The sequence below is a fragment of the Schistocerca gregaria genome, chromosome 6 (genome assembly GCF_023897955.1).
Source record: "Schistocerca gregaria isolate iqSchGreg1 chromosome 6, iqSchGreg1.2, whole genome shotgun sequence".
NCBI classification, from domain to species: domain Eukaryota; kingdom Metazoa; phylum Arthropoda; class Insecta; order Orthoptera; family Acrididae; genus Schistocerca; species Schistocerca gregaria.
The window spans coordinates 530,139,855-530,161,558 of record NC_064925.1 but is presented as its reverse complement, the minus strand read 5'-3'; the positions used below and the strand labels follow the sequence as shown (position 1 = coordinate 530,161,558).

The 21,704-nt window shown below is 41.1% G+C and overlaps 1 protein-coding gene across 1 annotated transcript in view; it reads right to left on the bottom strand.

Moving 5' to 3' along the window:
- The window catches only part of LOC126278622 (endoglucanase A-like), a 95,125-nt gene that overhangs the window by 63,359 nt on the left and 10,062 nt on the right, over positions 1–21,704 (bottom strand). The window contains exons 2-4 of the mRNA XM_049978861.1: positions 13,395–13,562; positions 10,845–11,123; positions 1,411–1,597 (exon numbers count right to left, since the gene is read on the bottom strand). Coding sequence (XP_049834818.1) covers positions 1,411–1,597; positions 10,845–11,123; positions 13,395–13,562 — 634 coding nt within the window. The remainder of the gene's footprint in view (positions 1–1,410; positions 1,598–10,844; positions 11,124–13,394; positions 13,563–21,704) is intronic.

Genomic DNA, 21,704 nt, shown 5'->3' with positions numbered 1-21,704 from the left:
GTTATCATAATATGGTCTCGGTTACGTTCAGGAGGGTAATACGGAACGCCGTGCTGCGTGCCAAACGCCTCGTATCACTAGCAGTCGAGATGACAGACATCTTATCCGCATGGCTGTAACGGATCGTGCAGACACGTCTCGATCCCTGAGTCAACAGATGGAGACGTTTACAAGAGAACACCCTTTTGTGCACGAGCAGTTGGATGAGGTTTGCAGCAGCATGGACTATCAGCTCGGAGACCATGGCTGCGGTTACCCTTGACGCTTCATCACAGACAGGATCGCCTGCGATGGTATACTCAACGACGAAACTGGGTGCACGAATGGCAAAACGTCATTTTTTCTGATGAATCCAAGTTCTGTTTATAGCATCATGATGGTCGCATCCGGTGAACGCACATTGGAAGCGTGCATTCGGCATCGCCATACTGGCGTATCACCCGGCGTGATGGTATGGGGTGCCATTGGTTACACGTGTCGGTCACCTCTTGTTCGCAATGACGTCACTTTGAACAGTGGACGTTACATTTCAGATGTGTTATGACCCGTGACTCTACTCTTCATTCGATCCCAGCGAAACCCTACATTTCAGCAGGATAATACACGACCGCAAGTTGCAGATCCTGTACGGGCCTTTTTGGATACAAAAAATCTTTGACTGCTGCCCTGGCCAGCACATTCTCCAGATGACTCACCAATTGAAAATGTCTGGTCAATGGTGGCCGAGCAACTGGCTCGTCACAATACGCCAGTCACTACTCTTGATCAACTGTGGTATCGTGTTGAAGCTGCGTGGGCAGCTGTACCTGTACACGACATCCAAGGTCTGTTTGACTCAATAACAAGGCTTATCAAGGCCGTTATTATGGCCAGAGGTGGTTGTTCTGGTTACTTATTTATCAGGATCTATGCACCCAAACTGTGTGAAAATGTAATCAAATGGATCAAATGGCTCTGAGCACTATGCGACTTAACTTCTCAGGTCATCAGTCGCCTAGAACGTAGAACTAGTTAAACCTAACTAACCTAAGGACATCACACACATCCATTCCCAAGGCAGGATTCGAACCTGCGACCGTAGCAATCGCGCGGTTCCGGACTGCGCGCCTAGAACCGCTAGACCACCGCGGCCGGCGTGAAAATATAATCACGTGTCCGTTCTAGTATAATATATTTGTCCAATGAATGCCCGTTTTTCATCTGCATTTCTTTTTGGTGTACCAATTTTAATAGCAAGTAGTGTAAAACGAAAGAGAGAAAGTCCAGGATGGGAATAATACAATGAAATAAATGCTATGGTAGCTGAGGATGAACTCAGCAGTACAGAAAAACAGTACACACACACGAGAAAGAAGCGTTGCATACATCTGAATGATGAACTAGGAAGTATGGGCCTGTGCCGCGCCTTACAGGTAAGCTGTGCCGTCGGAGTCTGGTATGGCGCCGGACTCCGTGTAGATGGCTCGGTAGTTGTCCGCGAAGGCGATCAGCTCCTTGGCGTGCTGCAGTAGGGTGTCGGCGTACGTCGCGTCCACCGAGCGGAAGACGCCGGACGCGGCCGCCAGCGCCGCCGCCGTCTCGGCCGCCACGTCGGATCCTGCCGAGTAGAGAGAGCGCTGTGTTATCTGTGTCTCAGATGTACCAGGGACTCGGAGCTGGCCACAATTCTCAATAAGCTAACTGCAAGAAACTCCGGTCACCAGTCAAGAGAGGACCCTAGTCGACATGGAGCGCTGCGGATGCTGGGAAACTGGTGTCAGGTGGTCAGATGATCCTCGACCGCTGACTTATGATGGCAGTGAAGCGACACATATGTAGCACTCGGTTGTGTGGGACCACCGCAGTCAGGTAGGTCGACATGAAAAAGTGACAGAATAGCAGAAAGGCGCTATCGCGGTTAGAAGTGACCATTACCGAGCCCTGCATGTTCTTGATGTATCAATGTGCACCGTCAACCTGTGTTCCAGAAATGGTGTACCACTCCAACCCAGATAACATGGACTAAAAGCTGCAATCGTAAGTAGATCATAAACGACAGAGAGTGGTTGATCAAATGGCTCTGAGCAATACGGGACTCTACATCTAACTTAGAATTACTTAAACCTAACCGACCTAAGGACATCACACACATCCAAGCCCGAGAGAGGATTCGAACCTGGGACCGTAGCGGTCACGCGGTTCCAGACTGTAGCGCCTAGAACCGCTAGGCCACTCCGGCCGGCTATCAGAGGCAAAGGGGGCATTCTTGGCAAAGAGATGTCCATTGGTATGAAACATAGGCCTTTGGACCTCAATTGTACAGGGACTTTACAAATTAGTTATACACTACTGGCCATTAAAATTGCTACAGCAAGAAGAAATGCAGAAGATAAACTGGTATTCAATGGACAAATATATTACACTAGAACTGACATGTGATTACATTTTCACGCAATTTGGGTGTATAGATCCTGAGAAATTAGTACCCAGAACAACCACCTCTGGCCGTAATAACGGCCTTGATACGCCTGGGCATTGAGTCAGAGCTTGGATGGAGTGTGCAGGTACAGTTGCCCGTGCAGCTTCAACACAATACCACAGTTTATCAAGAGTAGTCACTGGCGTATTTTGACGTGCCAGTTCCTCTGTCACCATTGACCACATGTTCTCAATTGGTGAGAGAACTGGATAATGTGCAGGCCACGGCCACAGTCAAACATTTTTTTGTATCCAGAAAGACCCGTGCAGGACCTGCAACATGCTGTCGTGCATTATCCTCCCGAAATGTAGGGTTTCGCAGGTATCGAATGAAGAGTAGAGCCACGGGTCGTAACACGTCTGAAATGTAACGTCCACTGTTCGAAGTGCCGTTAATACGAACAAGAGGTGACCGAGACGTGTAACCAGTGGCATCCCATACCATCACGCCGGGTGATATGCCAGTATGGCGATGGCAAATACACGCTTCCAATGTGAGTTCACAGCGATTTCGCCAAACACGGATGCGACCATCATGTTGCTGCAAACAGAACCTGGATTCATCCAAAAAAAATGACGTTTTTGCCGTTCGTGCACCCAGGTCCGTCGTTGAGTACACCATCGCAGGCCCTCCTGTCTGTGATGCAGCGTCAAGGGTAACCGGAGCCATTGTCTCCGAGGTGATAGTCCATGCTGCTGCAAACGCCGTCGAACTGTTCGTGCAGATGGTCGTTGTCTTGCTAACGTCCCCATCTGTTGATACGGATCGAGACGTGGCTGCACGATCCGTAACAGCCATGCGGATAAGATGCCTGTCATCTCGATTGCTAGTGATACGAGGCCGTTGGGATCCAGCACGGCGTTACGTATTACCTTCCTGAAGCCACCCATTCCATATTCTGATAACAGTCATTGGATCTCGACCAACGCGAGCAGCAATATCGCGATACGATAAACCGCAATCGCGATAGGCTACATTCCGACCTTCATCAAAGTCGGAAACGTGATGGTACGCATTTCTCCTCCTTACACGAGGGATCACAACATCGTTTCACCAGGCAAAGCCGGTTAACTACTGTTTGTGTACGAGAAATTGGTTGGAAACTTTCCTCATGTCAGCACGTTGTAGGTGTCGCCACCGGCGCCAATCTTGTGTGAATTCTCGGAAAAGCTAATCATTTGCATATCACAGTATTTTCTTCCTATCGATTAAATTTCGCGTCGTTAGCACGTCATCTTCGTGGTGTAGCAATTTTAATGGCCAGTAGTGTAGCTGACTACCACAGGCAAAGAGGGCATTCTTGGCAAAGCGATGTCCACTGGTACAAAACATAGCTCTTTAAACCAGAATTGTACAGGGTATTTATGAATTAGTTATATTAAAATAACCTTTAATTGTAAAAAAAGTAAATAACTTGCAGAAATGTTTGATATAGCACTGATAGCAGTAGTAACACTGTTAGTTAGCGACCTTCCTACTATGCGGCATGCGTTACTCCAACAGGCATCCTGGAGTCGTATAACGATACAACGCAGTGTTCTTTATGGTTTCTCGCTGCTAATGTTCGGGAAGAAATGGGGCCTCTAGCGCAGCAGTTGAACAAGTGCGACAATAGTACACTGCTAGTGCGGGTAAATCACCGAAACGTACCAGCTTAGAACTGAATATTCCTAGTGTTACACTGTAGATGGTATTATGGAAAAGCCTGCAAATTGGTACCGTTGCAAGCTTTAAGAGAAAGTGATAAAGGAAGACGAGCTGAGATTTGTGTGGAAATATTTTTAAAAAAGCAGACGGAAGGTGAGTTTCTTAATAAAATTCTTTTCAGTTGCACGTTCTATACCTACCGTAAAGTGAATCGGCATAGTGTTCCGGTATGGAGTGAGAAGAAACCACGTCACGCAATGGAACGTGTGTGGGACTCACCTAAGGCAAACATTTTTTGCGCTAAAGCTGTAACAAGATATGATCCTTCCTTTTTTGCCGAGTCTACTGTAACTGGCATATCGTACCTCGACATGCTTAAACATTTTCTAATGCTTCAATTACAGCAGAACATGGGCACAGATTTATTTTCCAGCAAGATGGCGCGCCACCTCATAATCATCGTCGTCTCGTACCTCCGTAGGAATTTCCCTGCTTCGATTGGACAAGGTAGAACAATACCGCTCCCATCAAATCAGCTAATTTAACGCCAATGGACTTCTATGTGTGGGGTTACATTAAAGTAAGAGTGTCTGATCTCCGCTTCCGGGAAACGCGGACGAGCTGAGATAACGGATAACCAAGCAGTTGCCACCATACACCAAGTCTTGCTTCATTAGACTTCGAAGAAAATTTACTGCAGATATGACAACGTCGTGCTACTAAAGGTAACAAAGCTTAGCAGTTATAAATAAAGCTTGAAGATATACCGCATTCAGTACTGTAAATTATCTACCTTTTTGGCAGTTAAAGGTTACTATTGTATAACTAATTTATAAACACCCTGTGCTTTGGAGCACAGCGTTGTGTGGTACTGAATCGTTGACAGTCGGAAAATCGGCAGAAGACAATCGGAGCGTCTGAGAAGTGGTGTTATCGAAGAGTGTTGACAGATAAGAAGACTGATAAGTTAAGGAATCTAGAGGTTCTTTGTAGAATTGGGAAGAAAGTAAGAAGGAAAACAGGAAGTAGAGGATGATAGGACATGAGTTAAGATATCAGGAAATAACTTTAACGACAGTCGATCGAACACTGTGAAGGGTAATTGATGCAAGGGCGTTTGGTGTTGGATACATTTAAAAAGGCAATTGCTCTCAGCGGCATATGAAGCTGTAAATCGTAAATAGACCAAACAATATGGGAACTGGACGGTAGCCCGACTGGAGACATTCTCTGCGGTCCGAAGAGTCGCTGTTTCGCCTCTTTTCGAATGACGCGGAGTGTCGAGTGCACGGGCTGCACAGTAATGTGTTTAATCAGCCGATGTAGAGGATGCAGTTCTGGCCGAGGCGCTTCTGTGGCATTTTGGAGATGCTTCTTGCACCATGAATTCGACCGACTAGTTCAGGATGTTCATATCAATATTTCCGGTTACTAAAAGTTACCCTTCCTTCTACATATTCATGATGAGTTGGTTGTGGGCGCTCCCGTCTTTCATCATGAGAACAGTCATTTTCCCACGGCTGCACGCAATTTTCTGGTTTGACGGACACACAGGCCCCTGTCTCTCTTCTCGACTGGTCCACCAAATCACAGATCGTAATTCCACAGAAAATTTCTACGAGTATTTGTGTAAGCAGCCCTGTAGTTTGGTATATCTACGGTTTATAACTGCCAATGTGTGGCTTTAGCTGGATATGGTATCCCTGAAGAGTCTTGTGAGCTCTCTGACTCTCTTCCACACCGAATTACGGCTCCTGTTAAGGCCAGATTAAGTGGTATGCCTTATTAGCGTCATGTCTGCCGAGATCGATGACTGCTTTTGTGGCCGGTGTGGTTTAAGTTAATGTTAACCAAGTGAATCAAAATAAACGATGGAGTTTCATTTGACTGTAACTTGTAACAGGTGCTTGTAGATTTTTGCTCTTCTCAAATTATGTCAAAACGTTTTTTTTTTTTTTTGCTTTTTAGCTTCACAATTTTTGGTTGAGTTCGATAATTATTCTCTTCATCGAGTTAATTAGAGACAGATTCCGTGTAGCTGACAGAGCAGTAATATGCACGGCGAACAGTATACTGTGAAGTGCCGCGGGACTGGGATGGAGATATGCCCTACACTGGCTGTCGAAATGACATGCCTGCACACAATGGACAATACCGGTGGCAACAGAGAGTTTCATCGCTTCCAGACGATGGGTGTCCGCCGTATGCCGGTGTGGAAGACTAGGGAATCCATTATTGGAAGACCAGTATAAAAGAGCTTTGGACGGACTGAGATCAGAAAAGGCGGAAAGAGTTACACAACATTCCTATGGATTTTCTAAAATCATTATGGGAAACTACCACTCAAGTTTGTTTGTAGATCTATAAGACTGGAGATAACCCATAACACTTTTGGAAATATTACATTTAACGAAATCGTGACGACAGCAAACCGCAGGTAAGTGCGAAAGCTGTCTTACGGTCACTGTAAGTACACATGCATCAACGACAAAAAAGTGTTCAAAAAACGGAAAAGAAAATATATCACCTGTTAGATGATGATCAGTTTGGCATTAGGAAGGGTAAAGGCACCAGAGAGATAATTCTCACGAGTGCCCGATAGCGGAAGCAACAGCTATGAAAAATCAAGAAACCTTCCGGTGATTAGACGATCTAGAAAAAGCATTCGGCCATGTAAAATGCCTGAAAATGTTCTAAATTCCCACATAAATAGGTGTCAGCTGAAGAGGTAACTACGTAATACGTAGCGTCTACAAAAATCAATAGGAAACAATATCAACAAAAGCCTAAGAAAGAAGTCCTCGAATTGAACAGACAGGAATAATTCTTCTACCATTATCGTTCAAACTACACATCGAAAAATCACTGACAGAAATAAGCGAAATGTTCAGCAGTGAGAAACAAAAATGGGTCAAATGGCTCTGAGCACTATGGGACTTAACATCTATGGTCATCAGTCCCCTAGAGCTTAGAACTACTTAAACCTAACTAACCTAAGGACATCACACAACACCCAGCCATCACGAGGCAAAGAAAATCCCTGACCCTGCCGGGAATCGAGAACGCTACCGCACGACCACGAGATGTGGGCATTAAGAAACACCCTTAAGGGTGAAGTGATGTCAACTATAAGCTTCACGGACGGCATCGCTATCCTAAGTGAAAGTGAAGAGGGAGAACAGGACCCGTTGAATGGAATGCGCTACCTAATAAGTACAGAATGTTGATGGAAGGTAAATCAAAGAAAGACAAAAGTAATGAGGAGTAGCAAACCTGAGCTTAGCGATAAACTTTGCAACAAAACTGGTGACAGATGAAACTGAATCATTATGCTACCTTGGAAGCAAAACAAGACGTGGTGCATGAAGCAAATAAGACTAGCAAAGCGTAAAGAGAGCCGGGAAGACAGAATGGCACAGACCAAAGCGCACTTTTGTCCATGAGAAGTCAGTTAGTATCAAACATAGGGCTTAATTCGAGAAATAAATTTTTAAATTTGTAGATTTTCAGAACAGCATCGTATATTGGTGTATGATGGGCTATGGGAAAAGCGGGAAAGAATAGATTCGAAGTGTCTGACATTTGGTGCAATAAAGGGATGTTAAATATTAGGTGGACCGCTAACATAAAGAAACAGTTGTTTCTCCACAGAATAGGCGAAGAAAAAAGCTTCTGGAAAACACTGACAAGAAGAAAGAACTAGGTAATGTAACACATGTTAAGGCGTCAGGAAAAAGAAGGGAGCTATCTGTAGAGGAAAAGAGAAATTAAAGTACTGGGTGATCAAAAAGTCAGTATAAATTTGAAAAATTAATAAACCACGGAATAATGTAGATAGTGAGGTAAAAATTGACACACATGCTTGTAATCCCTTGGGGTTTCATTACGACCACCCCATATTGCTAGACACGTGAAAGATTTCTTGCGCGTGTCGTTTGGTGATGATTGCGTGCTCAGCCGCCACTTTCGTCATGCTTGGCCTCCCATGTCCCCAGACCTCAGTCCGTGCGATTATTAGCTTTGGGGTTACATGAAGTCGCAAGTGTATCGTGATCGACCGACATCTCTAGGGATGCTGAAAGACAACATCCGACGCCAATGCCTCACTATAGCTCTGGACATGCTTTACAGTGCTGTTCACAACATTATTCCTCGACTACACCTATTGTTGAGGGATGATTGTGGACATATTGAGCATTTCTTGTAAAGAACATCATCTTTGCTTTGTCTTACTTTGTCATGCTAATTACTGCTTTCTGATCGGATGAAGCCCCATCTGTCGGACATTTTTTGAACTTTCGTATTTTTTTGGTTCTAGTAAAACCCCATGTCATTCCAAGCATGTGTGTCAATTTGTACCTCTTTATCTACATTGTTCCGTTATTTATTCAGTTTTCAAATTTATACTGACTTTTTGATCACTCGGTATATCGAACAAAGATTTGAGCACGTTGGAGGCAAGTGTTATTGTGGGATGAAGAAGTTGGACCAGGAGAGAAAGTAATGGCTGGCCGCATTAAATTATTTAGAAGACTTCCGAAACTTCTGGCGACAGTTCATGTTCTATAACAACAACACTCAAAACAGTAATCGCAGACATCCTCACAAAAGTACAGGACACCTGTGTGTTTGCCGTAAATCTAGGAACGGAACACTGATCTTCCGTGAAAAATAGCTGTAAACTTAATTCCTAAGCGATATCGTAGTACGCACCATAAAGTTGTCCACCCCCGGTAGCTGAGTGGTCAGCGCTACAAAATATAGCGGGTTCGATTCCCTGCTGAGTCGGAGATTTTCTCCTCCCAGGACCTGGGTGTTGTGTTGCCCTATTCATCATCATTTCATCCCCATCGACGCGCAAGTCGCTAAAGTGGCTTCAAATCGAATGTCTTGCACCCGGCGAACGGTCTACCTGACGGGAGACCCTAAGTCACACGACGTTTACGTTTACCAACACGTAAAACGTAAAGACAGCTTTTCTTCTTAACATAAACGTTGTAGTCCTATGAAGGACTTGGGGTGCAGCCCAGGTTTCTGCCTTCATATATGTAGGAGATATAGGGTTGTGAAACAGGATGAAACCTTTTGAAATACACTCGTACGGATCGCAGTAAATTTATGTTATAACATCCACGATATATATTTTTTTTATGAGTGGAATATGAACGTATGGATATATTCATTCAATTATGTAATTATTTCTTAAAAAGAAGATAATTATGTAAAACAGAGACAATATTTGTCTCACATTCTTTGTTAATCTATGTCATTCTTTTCTTTTCTTTTGTACCCTTTTGTCGTCTTCTTCTGATGTACATCGCAAGACACAAATCGATTTGAGGTCTGTTAAATGAAAAACATATAATGTAAAATTATTGTACTTATATGTTCATTTGCTGATAAAAGCAAGTTAAAACTATTTATGATTAATTATTGGAAATCCACTTCCTGTCTTAATTATAATTTTGAATTAATTGTTTTATCATAGCTGCAAGAAGCGCAGCCATTGTCAGTTGCGATTATATAGCAACTTCGTCTGTACTTCTTGTTGAAAATAGCATGGGTTTGTGATAAACTAATCTGAAAAATAGTTTAATAATTTTTATTGTTGGTAGCATCAATTTAATTGATTTTTTGGGAAAAGGAATATCTTAATTAAAAAAGAAATCTTCTATCTTTTGTTGGCCGCCATCTTAACTTTTATTACAGCGGCAAATTTAAATTACTTGAAACTGCAAACTTTCAATATTCCGATGTGTAAGAAATAAATGTGCACCGGTGGTACTGAACTCAATTAATAAAAGAAAAAATTAATCGAATCAGTCTGCATTTTCTAAGAACAGTGCTGATGATATTTATTGTTGAACAAGATTTCATTGCTGTTGTATGTGGCCAAAATTAAACTACGCACGAATCACAGAGAAAAATATTTCTGGTAGCATACGTCAGTATTGTGTGCGGGTGGTATTCTGTGGTTCCTTTTCATGATCAATTTGCTAAGAATAATTAAATCTATCGAAGACAAAGAAATATATAAAAGCTCTGATGTACGATCTGAAAATTTAATGATATGAACACAGCTCACAGTCAACATTATTACACTACGTCAGGTGGAATTCTTGTGCAATTTGAACAAAATAATTATCCGGGAGAAGTTGTAGTTTGAATAATGCATTATACATGTGTATAAGTGTCATTTACAAAATCAAATCAATGCAAAAACTGCTAAAAAAAACAGAGTGAATTCAAGCCGCAGAATGCCATAGAGTATCGTATCATCCATATTCATTGCACTTGTCGATGTTGACGATACACAAAAACCGGCACTATGTTTCAGAAGTTGGTTTAATTCAATAATTCGTAAAGGCAATAATAGAATTTGCAAAATGAGATTCCTAATGTGCGGTTATCAATAGGCCAGAACATTGGACATGTTTTTCCATGAACCGTGAGGAGAGTAGTGGCTGCTGCGTCATCAGACTGAGGTCAACCCTCATCTGTGCACACCGCATTTGTTACTGGTGCCGGCCGCGGTGGTCTCGCGGCTCTAGGTGCGCAGTCCGGCATCGTGCGACTGCTACGGTCGCAGGTTCGAATCCTGCCTCGGGCATGGATGTGTGTGATGTCCTTAGGTTAGTTAGGTTTAAGTAGTTCTAAGTTCTAAGGGACTGATGACCACAGCAGTTGAGTCCCATAGTGCTCAGAGCCATTTGAACCATTTTTTTGTTACTGGTCATACCTGGGTGTTCCGTGTCGACCTTGTAGGCAGGCCTCTCGAGCGTCATGTCCTCAGGCCGCCCCCAGTAGTTGTGGTCGGCGGTCGTGTTGCCGACCTGCACATACAGCTCGTTGGCGGAAACGTGGGCCTTCAGCAGGTAGTCGGTGCCCCATTTGATGGCGTCGCGCACACCGTCCAAAGCTCCGGCGCTGGCGTAACCCTGCTCGTAGCTGATGGCGCCCCACGACAACAGCGTCAGTGTGTAGGCCAGTGTGAAGCCGAACTTCATGTAGTCGCCAGCTGTGGGCCGCCAGAAGGTGTCGAGTCAGAGGCTGGTCTCACACTTTGGTGTAACCGTGGTGGTTAGAGTGCACAGGTGAAACTGGTGCCAAACTGAGTCTGACGAAGAGCTACTGCTTCCTGCTGTGTTACTGGCCACCGACTGCGACGACATCAACGGAGGTACTGTATTCATCTAACAGTTTATAACCATGAAGTAGACGTCATCAAAATTTGGTAAGTAGTTTAGAATGTTGAAAGCAACTTAGATAAAATTGTATCCTTTTTTATTTGTCAGAGTATCAGTGATGAGATTGTTCCACATTAATTATTCAACAAACCTGCATCTGACTGCGCCTGTGAACTTCTTTCTTGCACTCCTCCATTTTGCCAGAAATACAACATGTATTTGACTCAGCAATCAAGTTTAGGAGAATAATGCCATTTGTGCAATGACATTAAGATGGTACTGAAAAAGTAACTTTGAGCCCTGATGTTTACTTAATGAAATTATATCTTGACTTGAATAACGCCAGTTGTGCAATGGCATTAAGATGGTACTGAAAAAGTAACTTTGGGCCCTGATGTTTACTTAATGAAATTATATCTTGACTTGAATAACTCCAGTTGTGCAATGGCATAAAATTAGTTTTTTAAATAACTTTGCTCTGATAACGTTAGTTATACCAAAATCGATTTCAAACCATGAACTGCACATATATATTGCATAGAGGCCTCGTTTTCTTTACATTATTTCATTGATGGGTAGCTTTACTGTACTAGCCATTTTCATATTCAATGAAAGCAAAGGATGTGTATTATGATTCAGGCTCTTAGATTTAAACATTGAGTTGATATATATATATATATATATATATATATATATATATATATATATATATATATATATATATATATAATTTTAAGTCATACACAGAACTTACCATTTCCAACATTTTTGTAGCACAAATCACTCTTACAAAATATTTTACAAAACGTTTACTGTGTCAAACCTTGGACATACAAATCATAACTCTGAACTTTATCTAACAAAAACCATTTTTGAAATCATTACATATCTACTCTCATTTATGTGCTAAAGTTTTCTTAGGGTAACTGCGCAGCCAGCGCAACTCCTAACTTAAAGCTGTCCACACGCGTCTGCTTCCTCCAGGCACGTAGCTGCAACTCACCGGTTTTTACTGCCCGCGCCCGACTGTCTTAACCATCAAAGATCTTCCTACTCAAAAACATTATACTAATTCCATCTTGCGGTTGGCAGCTACCGACTTTATTTTCTGGCTCTACCTTGATCAAACCTTAACACATACCTTTCAATGTGACTTTCACCTTTTGTTGAGGTACTTTTTTTTCACAGCTCTTCCCAAGCTCAAGTATTGTTTGTTATATTTCATAGCAGTAATCTTCATTTACTTAATCCAAAATTTTGGGATAATTTTCTACTTGGACATAAAAAGTTTTACAATGAAAGTCGTGCTGCTACACGAAATAACAATTTCATAAAATGCAACAGGAAATACATGGTAATCCGCAAGTAGTCTAGCAGCAAGAACAAATGCAGAGCAGCGTCGTGAGGTGGGAGACTGAGTGCTCTGCTGACCACATAGATAAATCGGCTTATGGCAATTGCTTGTTAATTGATGAACGCTATTTAGCTGCATGACCAACCTGTCAGTGAAGAAGTCCTTTGGTAGAAATTGTGTTACTGTTCTCTTTGTTCTTCCCACCAAAACGAACATCAAGCGTTAGTTGGACAAAAATTTTATGAAATTCACTGCATCGGTTTTGTCTCTGTGACAAAAGACGACTTCATGACCATCCCTTCTCTAACATCGGCTGACCCGTAGTTTATGCCTGTACCAATCTTCTGAAGAGTTTAATCTGTCGAATCCGGTATAATAAATTAACGAAATTTTTGTAGAGTTGAAAAATCATTTTTATTTTGATGAAAAGAATACGCATCACAGCTGCCGAACAGCACCTATAAACAAAATCGCCTCCTATTTGTGTTTGGAATCATATCAGATGAAACTTTCATACACTTGGTCGTTAGGTAATAAAAGAATCTAGAAACTATGTATCAAGTATAATCTATTTGATACTAACAGACAAATGAACTTCCAAAATAAAGTTTCAGAGGTTTTCCAGATTTATTTTCTGATTATTGTGGTTTCATTTTTTGTCAATAATTCTTTCATTTTATGACCTACCCATTAACAAAAAAATTAGAGTGTATTTAGCGCATTAATCATGCAAATACAAGTGACTCACCGTCAAAGTATCCTCCAGTAAGATCCTCTCCGTTCTGGCCTTTGTCATCGAGGCAAGAGTCCTTCCTCCAGTACAAAGAAGGATCCATTCCTGATAATTTGCCTGTGCGCTCCGCCTGGTAGAACAGCAACGACTTCTGAATCACTTCCGAATAGTCGTAGGTCCCACCTGGAAGACGATATAACTTGTGTCCATTAAACCGATATCAAGTGGAAAGTGCCTCTGCTGTATTCGGAGTCTAAGTTAATTTACAAAAGCAGAACTTTCATGCCATGTATAATTGATGTTAGAAAGTAACACACAATACATTAAAAACAATTTGTCTTCTGGCACAAGGGAATTTTAAGAGATGTTTCCCAGTGGCTAAAATATTACATTATTTTTCCCTGCACCTTTTGCATAACGAAGGTGACAAGAAGTGGATTAAAACTACAGCACACTTTCTCTTCCAGAATAATTCTAAAATAGTAGAACAAAATGAACAATTCAAAAATAGTAGAATATTGCATGTACTTCAAACGTTAAATAGTATCTTGTCTGACTATCAATACGGTTTTACGGCAAAATCATAAACATTGAAATCATTTGAAAATAAAGTTACAGTAACACACTGTTACTCAGAATAAAATTTGTTTGTCATTCAATGGATTTGGGTCTTTTCAGTTATGCATTCTTATTTATAATCTGTGTTTTCCTGACATCAGAAAGTTAGAACTTAACCCTAACAGAACCATATCTGAGTAATAGAAGACAGAAGATAAACTTCAAGTTGTATCTCTAATGCTTATTCCATTGCACTATTTTTACTTACAATTCATGTAAAATAACTATAGTGCATAATGCTGTGCAAATCATTTCATTGTGCTGAGTCTATCATAATAATTAAAATTGGAAATTCAAACTGGAAAGTGGCTGATGGAATTAAGTAAACGAACCTTAGAATAACAACGATTTTGTTTGAAGATAATAAATTAGCTGTAAAATAAGTTGAAACAGTAAGTAACTTTTTAACTTGTTTAAAATTTACACAGATATTTTATTCTTTAAATTGATTATTGTATACCTTGACTCTAACTGAACAAAGAATTCTGTATACTTTATTATCAGAAGCCAAGTACTTATTCAGAAATCTCCAAGTATGTGTGGGAGGTATCATGTTGCTTTGGCCTTATTTAACTTTCTTTTATACACTTAATGTTCACATTGGAATGGACACTGTCATATGGAAGCTCTTGGGGGAAAGTGAAAGTTTTGAGAAATAAAAAAGACCTGTTACATGTGTTGCAGCAGTCATAATACATCTTACAAGAAAGTGTGCCCCAAAAAGTAACTTTTCTAAAACTAAGAATTATGGCAGTCTAATTGTTTATACTCAGCTGCCTATTGTATACAAAATAAAACCAACAAAACTACAAATTACACCGATCAGTTAATAAAGAGAATACACATCAAAAGTTACCTACTGGACTTAGCTATACTAAAATAATATATCCCCTCCCCCCCCCCCCCAATGAACCATGGACCTTGCCGTTGGTGGGGACGCTTGCGTGCCTCAGCGAAACAGATAGTCGTACTGTAGGTGCAACCACAACGGAGGGGTATCTGTCGAGAGGCCAGACAGACCTGTAGCTCCTGAGGAGGGGCAGCAACCTTTACAGTAGTTGCAGGGTAACAGTCTAGATGATTGACTGATCCGGCCTTGTAACACTAACCAAAACAGCCTTGCTGTGCTGGTACTGCAAACGGCTGAAAGCAAGGGGAAACTACAGCCGTAATTTTTTCCGAGGGCATGCAACTTTACTGTGTGGTTAAATGATGATGTCGTCCTCCTGGATAAAATATTTCGGACGTAAAATAGTCATCCATTCGGATAGCCGGGAGGGGACTACTCTGTAGAACGTCGTTGACAGGAGAAAGGAAACTGATGTTCTACAGATCGGAACGTCAGATCCCTTAATCAGGCACGAAGCTCAGAAAATTTAAAAAGGAAATGAATAGGTTAAAGTTAGATATAGTGGGAATTAATAAAGTTTGGTGGCAGGAGAATCAAGACCTCTGGTCAGGTGAGTACAAGGTTATAAGTACAAAATCAAATAACGATAATGCAGAAGTAGGTTTAATAATGAATAAAAAATAGGAAAGCGGGAAAGCTACTACGAACAGCATAGTGATCGCTTTATTGTAGTCCAGACAGACATGAAGCCCATACCTATCACAATTTTATATGCCAACTAACTCTGCAGATGATGAAGAAATTGATGAAATTATTCAGATAGTGAAGGGAGATGAAAATTTAATAGTCATGGGTGCCTGGAATTCAATAGTAGGAAAAGAAAGAGAAGCAAACGTAGTAGGTGAATATGGAATGGGGGTAAGGAATGAGAGAGGAAGCTGTCTGGTAGAATTTTGCACAGAGCTTACGTTAATCATATCTAACAGTTGGTTCGAGAGTCATGAAAGAAGGTTATATACATGGAAGAGGCCTGGAGATACTGGACGGTTTCAGATATATTATATAATGGTAAGTCAGAGATTTGGGAACCAGGTTTTAAATTGTAAAACATTTCCAGGAGCAGATGTGGACTCTGACCACAAGTATTAGTTATGAACTGTACATTAAAACTGAAGAAACTGCAAAAAGGTGGGAATTTACAGAGATGGGACTTGGATAAACTGACAGAACCAGAGGTTGCAGTGAGTTTCAGGGAGAGCATTAGGGAACGATTGACAAGAATGGGGGAACAAATAAATGGGTAACTTTGAGAGATGAAATATTGAAGGCAGTAGATCAAGTAGGTAAAAAGACGAGAGCTAGTAGAAATTATTGAGTAACAGATGATATATTCTATTTAACTGATGAAAGGAGAAAATATAAATATTCAGTAAATGAAGCGAGCAAAAATAAATACAAACGTCTGAAAAATGAGATCCACAGGAAGTACAAAATGGCTAAGCATGAATGGCTAGATGACAAATCTAAGGATGTAGAAACATACATCAATAGGGTTAAGATAGATATTGATTCCAGGAAAATCAGAGAGACATTTGGAGAAAATAGGCCCACTTGTATGAATATCAAGAGCTCATATGTAAACCTAGTTCTAAGCAAAGAAGGGAAAGTAGGAAGGTGGAAGAAGTATATAGATTATCCATACAGGGCAATGTACTTTAGGACAATTTTATGCAAATGGAAGAGGATGTAGATGAAGATGAAATGGCAGATATGGTATTGTGTGAAGAGTTTGACAGAGCACTGAAAGAACTGAGTCGAAACAAAGCCCCAGAGTAGCCAACATTCCTGTAGTACTACTGATAGACTTGGGAGAGTCAGCCCTGACAAAACTCTACCAACTGGTGAGCAAGATGAATAAGGCAGGCTAAATGCCCTCAGACTTCAAAAAGAATATAATAATTCCAATCCCAAAGAAAGCAGGTGTGGATAGATGTGAAATTTATATAACTATCAGTTTAATAAGTCACGGCTGCAAAATACTAACACGAATTCTTTACAGACGAACGGAAAAACTGGTAGAGGCCGAGCTTGGGGAAGATCAGTTTAGATTTTGTAGAAATGCAGTGACACGTGAGGCCATACTGACCCTGCAACTTATCTTAGAAGATAGATTAAGGAAGTCAAACATACGTTTTTGGCATTTGTGGACTTAGAGAACGCTTTTGACAATGTTGACTTGAATACCGTGTTTAAAATTCTGAATGTGGTAGGGGTAAAATACAGGGAGCGGAAGGCTATTTACAATTTCTACAAAAACCGGATGGCACTTATAAGAGTCGAGGGGCACGAAAGGGAAGCAGTGGTTGGGAAGTGAGTGAGACAGGGTTGTAGCCTTTCCTCGATGTTATTCAATCTGTATATTGAGCAAGCAGTAAAGGAAACAAAAGAAAAATTCGGAGTAGGTATTAAAACACATGGTGAAGAAATAAAAATTTAAGGTTCACCGATGACATTGTGATTCTGTGAGAGACAGCAAATGACCTGGAAGAATAGTTCAAATGAATGGACAGTGTCTTGAAAGGAGGATATAACATGAACATCAACAAATGCAAAACGAGGATAATGGAATGTAGTCGAATTAAATCGGGTGATGATGAAGGAATTAGATTAGAAAATGAGACACTTACAGTACTAAATGAATTTTGCTATTTGGTGAGCAATATGACTGATGACAATCGAAGTACATAGGATATAAAACGTAAACTGGCGCCGGGCGGTGTGTCCGTGCGGTTCTAGGCGCTTCAGTCTGGAACCGCGTGACCGCTACGGTTGCAGGTTGGAATCCTGCCTCGGGCATGGATGTGTGTGATGTCCTTAGGTTAGTTAGGTTTAAGTAGTTCTAAGTTCTAGGGGACTGATGACCACAGATGTTAAGTCCCATATTCATCAGAGCGATTTGCACCATTTGTTGTAGACTGGCAATGTCAAGAAAAGCGTTTCTGCAGTAGAGAAATTTGTTAACAGCGATCATAGATTCAAGTGTCAGGAAGTTGTTTCTGAAAGTATTTGTAAGGAGTGTTGCCACGTATGGAAGTGATACATAGACGATAATTAGTTTAGACAAGAAGAGAGTAGAAGCTTTCGACTTGTGGTGCTACAGGAGAATGTTGAAGATTTGTTGGGTATATCATATTACTAATAAGCAGGTATTGAATAGAACTGGGACGAAGAGAAATTTGTAGCACAACTTGACTAGAAGAAGAGATCGGTTGGTAGGACATGTTCTGAGGCATCAAGGGACAACCAATTTAGTATTTGAGGGCAGTACGGAGGATGAAAATGGTAGAGGGAGCCCAAGAGATGAATACACTAAGCAGATTCAGGATTATGTAGGTTTCAGTAGGTACTAGGAGATGAATAAGCTTGCACAGGATAGAGTAGCATGGAGAGCTGCATCAAACCAGTCTCTGGACTGAAGACCACAACACCAACAACCTGGGAACTAGACGTTTTAGTCCACTACTTACAAGAAGAACACCTATGTTATTAAAGACATTACAGAATTTCATACAATGTTAGCTTAAAAAGAAATTTCTCGTTATTCAGGAATGTATTAACTGCACAAAATAGGACTTTAAATATCAAGTCGTTCTTTGCAAATTTGTAGTTTCTCTTAACTTTTGCAGAATTGTATTAATGTCTCGGTTGTATTGCTGCCTTTACTAACGCAAAATTTCGGTTTTTTTTTAACCTAAGATGACACTGACAATGACTACAATGCTCAGAGGTGGACGAATGTATTAAGAACTGAGTCAGCTGAGCTGTGCTTACAATACTCCGCCTTTGGCAACCAATCATGAGCTGGAAACAGTCGCAAGCACCAAAGTGGACACATCACAAATTATTGTGTATTGCTTACAAGATACCGTCACCAGCGTCGTCGCACCAGGTGGTAGTGCATTATCAAAAGTTAGTGGTTCATAAACTATAGCTCACATACCCTGCTTATTCAAGTCATCCAGGAATATTGCTACTGACCACTGTTTTTTTTTTTTTTTTAATCTCAGAATACTCATTTTGGGATCTTCTTCCGCTTGTTTCATTTTGGTCCTAAACATTTGGGCACAATGTAACATTTTTATGTGTTCTTTCGTGCTCCCGTCTAATGTCCGACCCTAGATAGCGAATGGACAACCATCCCATCACCTGTACACACCTCAGGTAAAGGAAAGCCTTCATGCAATTGGCAACTGCAGAATGTCAGTCTTGGAACTGATGTATTTGGCGCTGTAAATTGTCACACAATAATAAATGAGCAGATGGATTCCATTTACCGTTCGCCAACCTATCTAAATCCACAGGTTACGGTGTGTGGAGAAGGGTATATCTGGTGCCATTATCATATTCTCCTTTCTTTGTTGCAGTTACGAAAGGTACTTGAGAGCCAAGACCGTCGATAAGTCGGAGTACGACCTCCAGTTTCTTTGATTTAGTCGTCGCGATTATTTAGCGAGGTGCCTGAACCAAAACAATGTGCGACCTGCTTAATAGACTGCTGGTCCCCGTTTTGAATATAATACAGTAGCGGATCTCCTTAGTATGGATTTGATAATCCGTGGTACCTTTCGGAGATAAGAGGCACTAAATGTATGCACACTGGTCACGCAATTTCCGTGTATTAAAGGCCGGTGGTTTGTGGGTAAGGAACTGGAGTCTCACATGTGCTCCACTGGGTTCAGCTGAGGATAATTGGGTGGAAAGACATCAACGTGACTTTAAATACGAGCATTCTAGGTTAGGCTTTACCGTAATTGTTACTGACATTAAATGAAACAACAAATTTACTGTTACCAGTCGCTGTTTAATTTATTTCCACGACGCGTTTCAAAGGTTTAAACCTCCATCATCGGGTGGATATACATTAGTTAGTATTGCATTTGTGTGCGTGTTGTGTTACGAATTTTTGGAGGAACTAGTGGCACTGCCTAGTAGAGAAACAAGACACTGTTTCAGAATATGGTTTTGGATTGCTTCTGAAAAAAAATAAACTAATATCTAATGGTAAACATAAAATAAGTAAAGTAGAGTACCTCCAGTGGTCACAGGTTCCTTTCGCTGTCGTAACACATCACATTTATACTGTCACATTTGTAAAAGAATATGGCGTCTGGAGTCCGCTGGGTGCAAGGTGCGTATAACGGAATCGTAAATAAAAAAGCCGTGACAGAAATGGGAGACCAGACCATGCATGAAGGTTGTACATAAATTGAACGTAATACAGTCACATATAGATCCGGATCTGTAACTTAGCAGATGATGTATTTAGTGACAGACTCTCACTCCATAAAGCAGACTCGGACAGACCGCGTGATATCATGTGATTTATCATCAGCAAAACGTAACAGGAAGTGTGAGTTAACAAATCCATGCACAGACTGAACTGTTACTGACGGTACAACAATCAGCAATAACACACACAAACAATAAACCAAAAGGAGCACTGAAAGACCCATGGCCACAAGGGCCCACGTATCTATGAAAACAAAGCAACGTGGAGAATACTGCCGATGAGAAAACAACGCCAGAGAAAGACAAGAAGGACTACAAACATCTAACGCGTCGAAAAACAGACACAAAACGTTTCAGACAAGGGAAAAACATTGGGACCACTTTACAGAAACACCATTACAAGTGCACGTATGGGGATTACCATATAATGTGTAAAAGGAAAAAGCAAATCCCCACCGGTTTTGTCAACGCTGAGACAATATGATGGCACGAGCAAGCACGGGTGGAGAGGCCCAGCAGAATACTTACTGCGAAACCTCATATATATATATATATATATATATATATATATATATATATATATATATATATATATATATATATATATAACATCAAAACACAGATTAACAGATGCACATCAACATAAGAATAAAACTAGAACTGGCTACAGAACTGAAACCGTCACTTGTTCTCTTGAGCGAGAGGACGTCGCGAGAGCGATAACAAGAAGAAAAACCCCTGAAATAGGAAAATACCAGGGGTATGATAAAACACATGAAGTACTGGAGTACTCAATGTAAACTAACGATTATCCGAAGCGAAGCCCTTTTTGCCATCTTCTTAAAGCAGCACTGATCAGAAACACATCGGTGAAAATTGAAAAGAGAAACATAGCCCGAGAACAGACGACAAGATACCCGGGAATTACAAATAACTACTCTCCTTCAAGATCCATGTACAGAAGAGACACGGCCGAAGAAAGATTTCCACTAACACACATGACAACATACCAATGTGCGATCTTTGTATCCGCTTTACGCTTTGCGTCAAGCGCCTAAGTACATACACTCCGCCTGACGGCAATAAGAGCTGTGGGGCGAAGGCAGAAGGGTGTTCTCCTACGGTTAGCAGGCTTCATTAGAGCTATGTCTCTGGAAGACCACCCACATGCTACTAAGACTCTTTCGAGAACGTTACAGATGTTTTTCTGGGAATCCCGTACATATTCTCCTCTCTGTTCTGATCTTTACGCAAGTGATTTCCGTATTTTTGGATCTCTGAAGAAATACATTCGTCGCCTTTGATTTGCTTCGGACGAAGAGATGCAGTCGTGGGTAGAATCATGGTTCCTTAGGCAACCGCAAACATTTTTCCGTGAACACATTGATCTTATTGTATCAAAGTGAGACAAATGTAGGCTATTAACGGGTTTGGCGATTACTTTTGAAATAATGAACAATTTAATTCCTTTTTTCATCTGTCTCGTATTCATTTGACTGCCACTTACAGAATAATATTAGAAGTAGAAATATGTACAACACAGCTGCATAAAAGCTTACAAGTAAAGA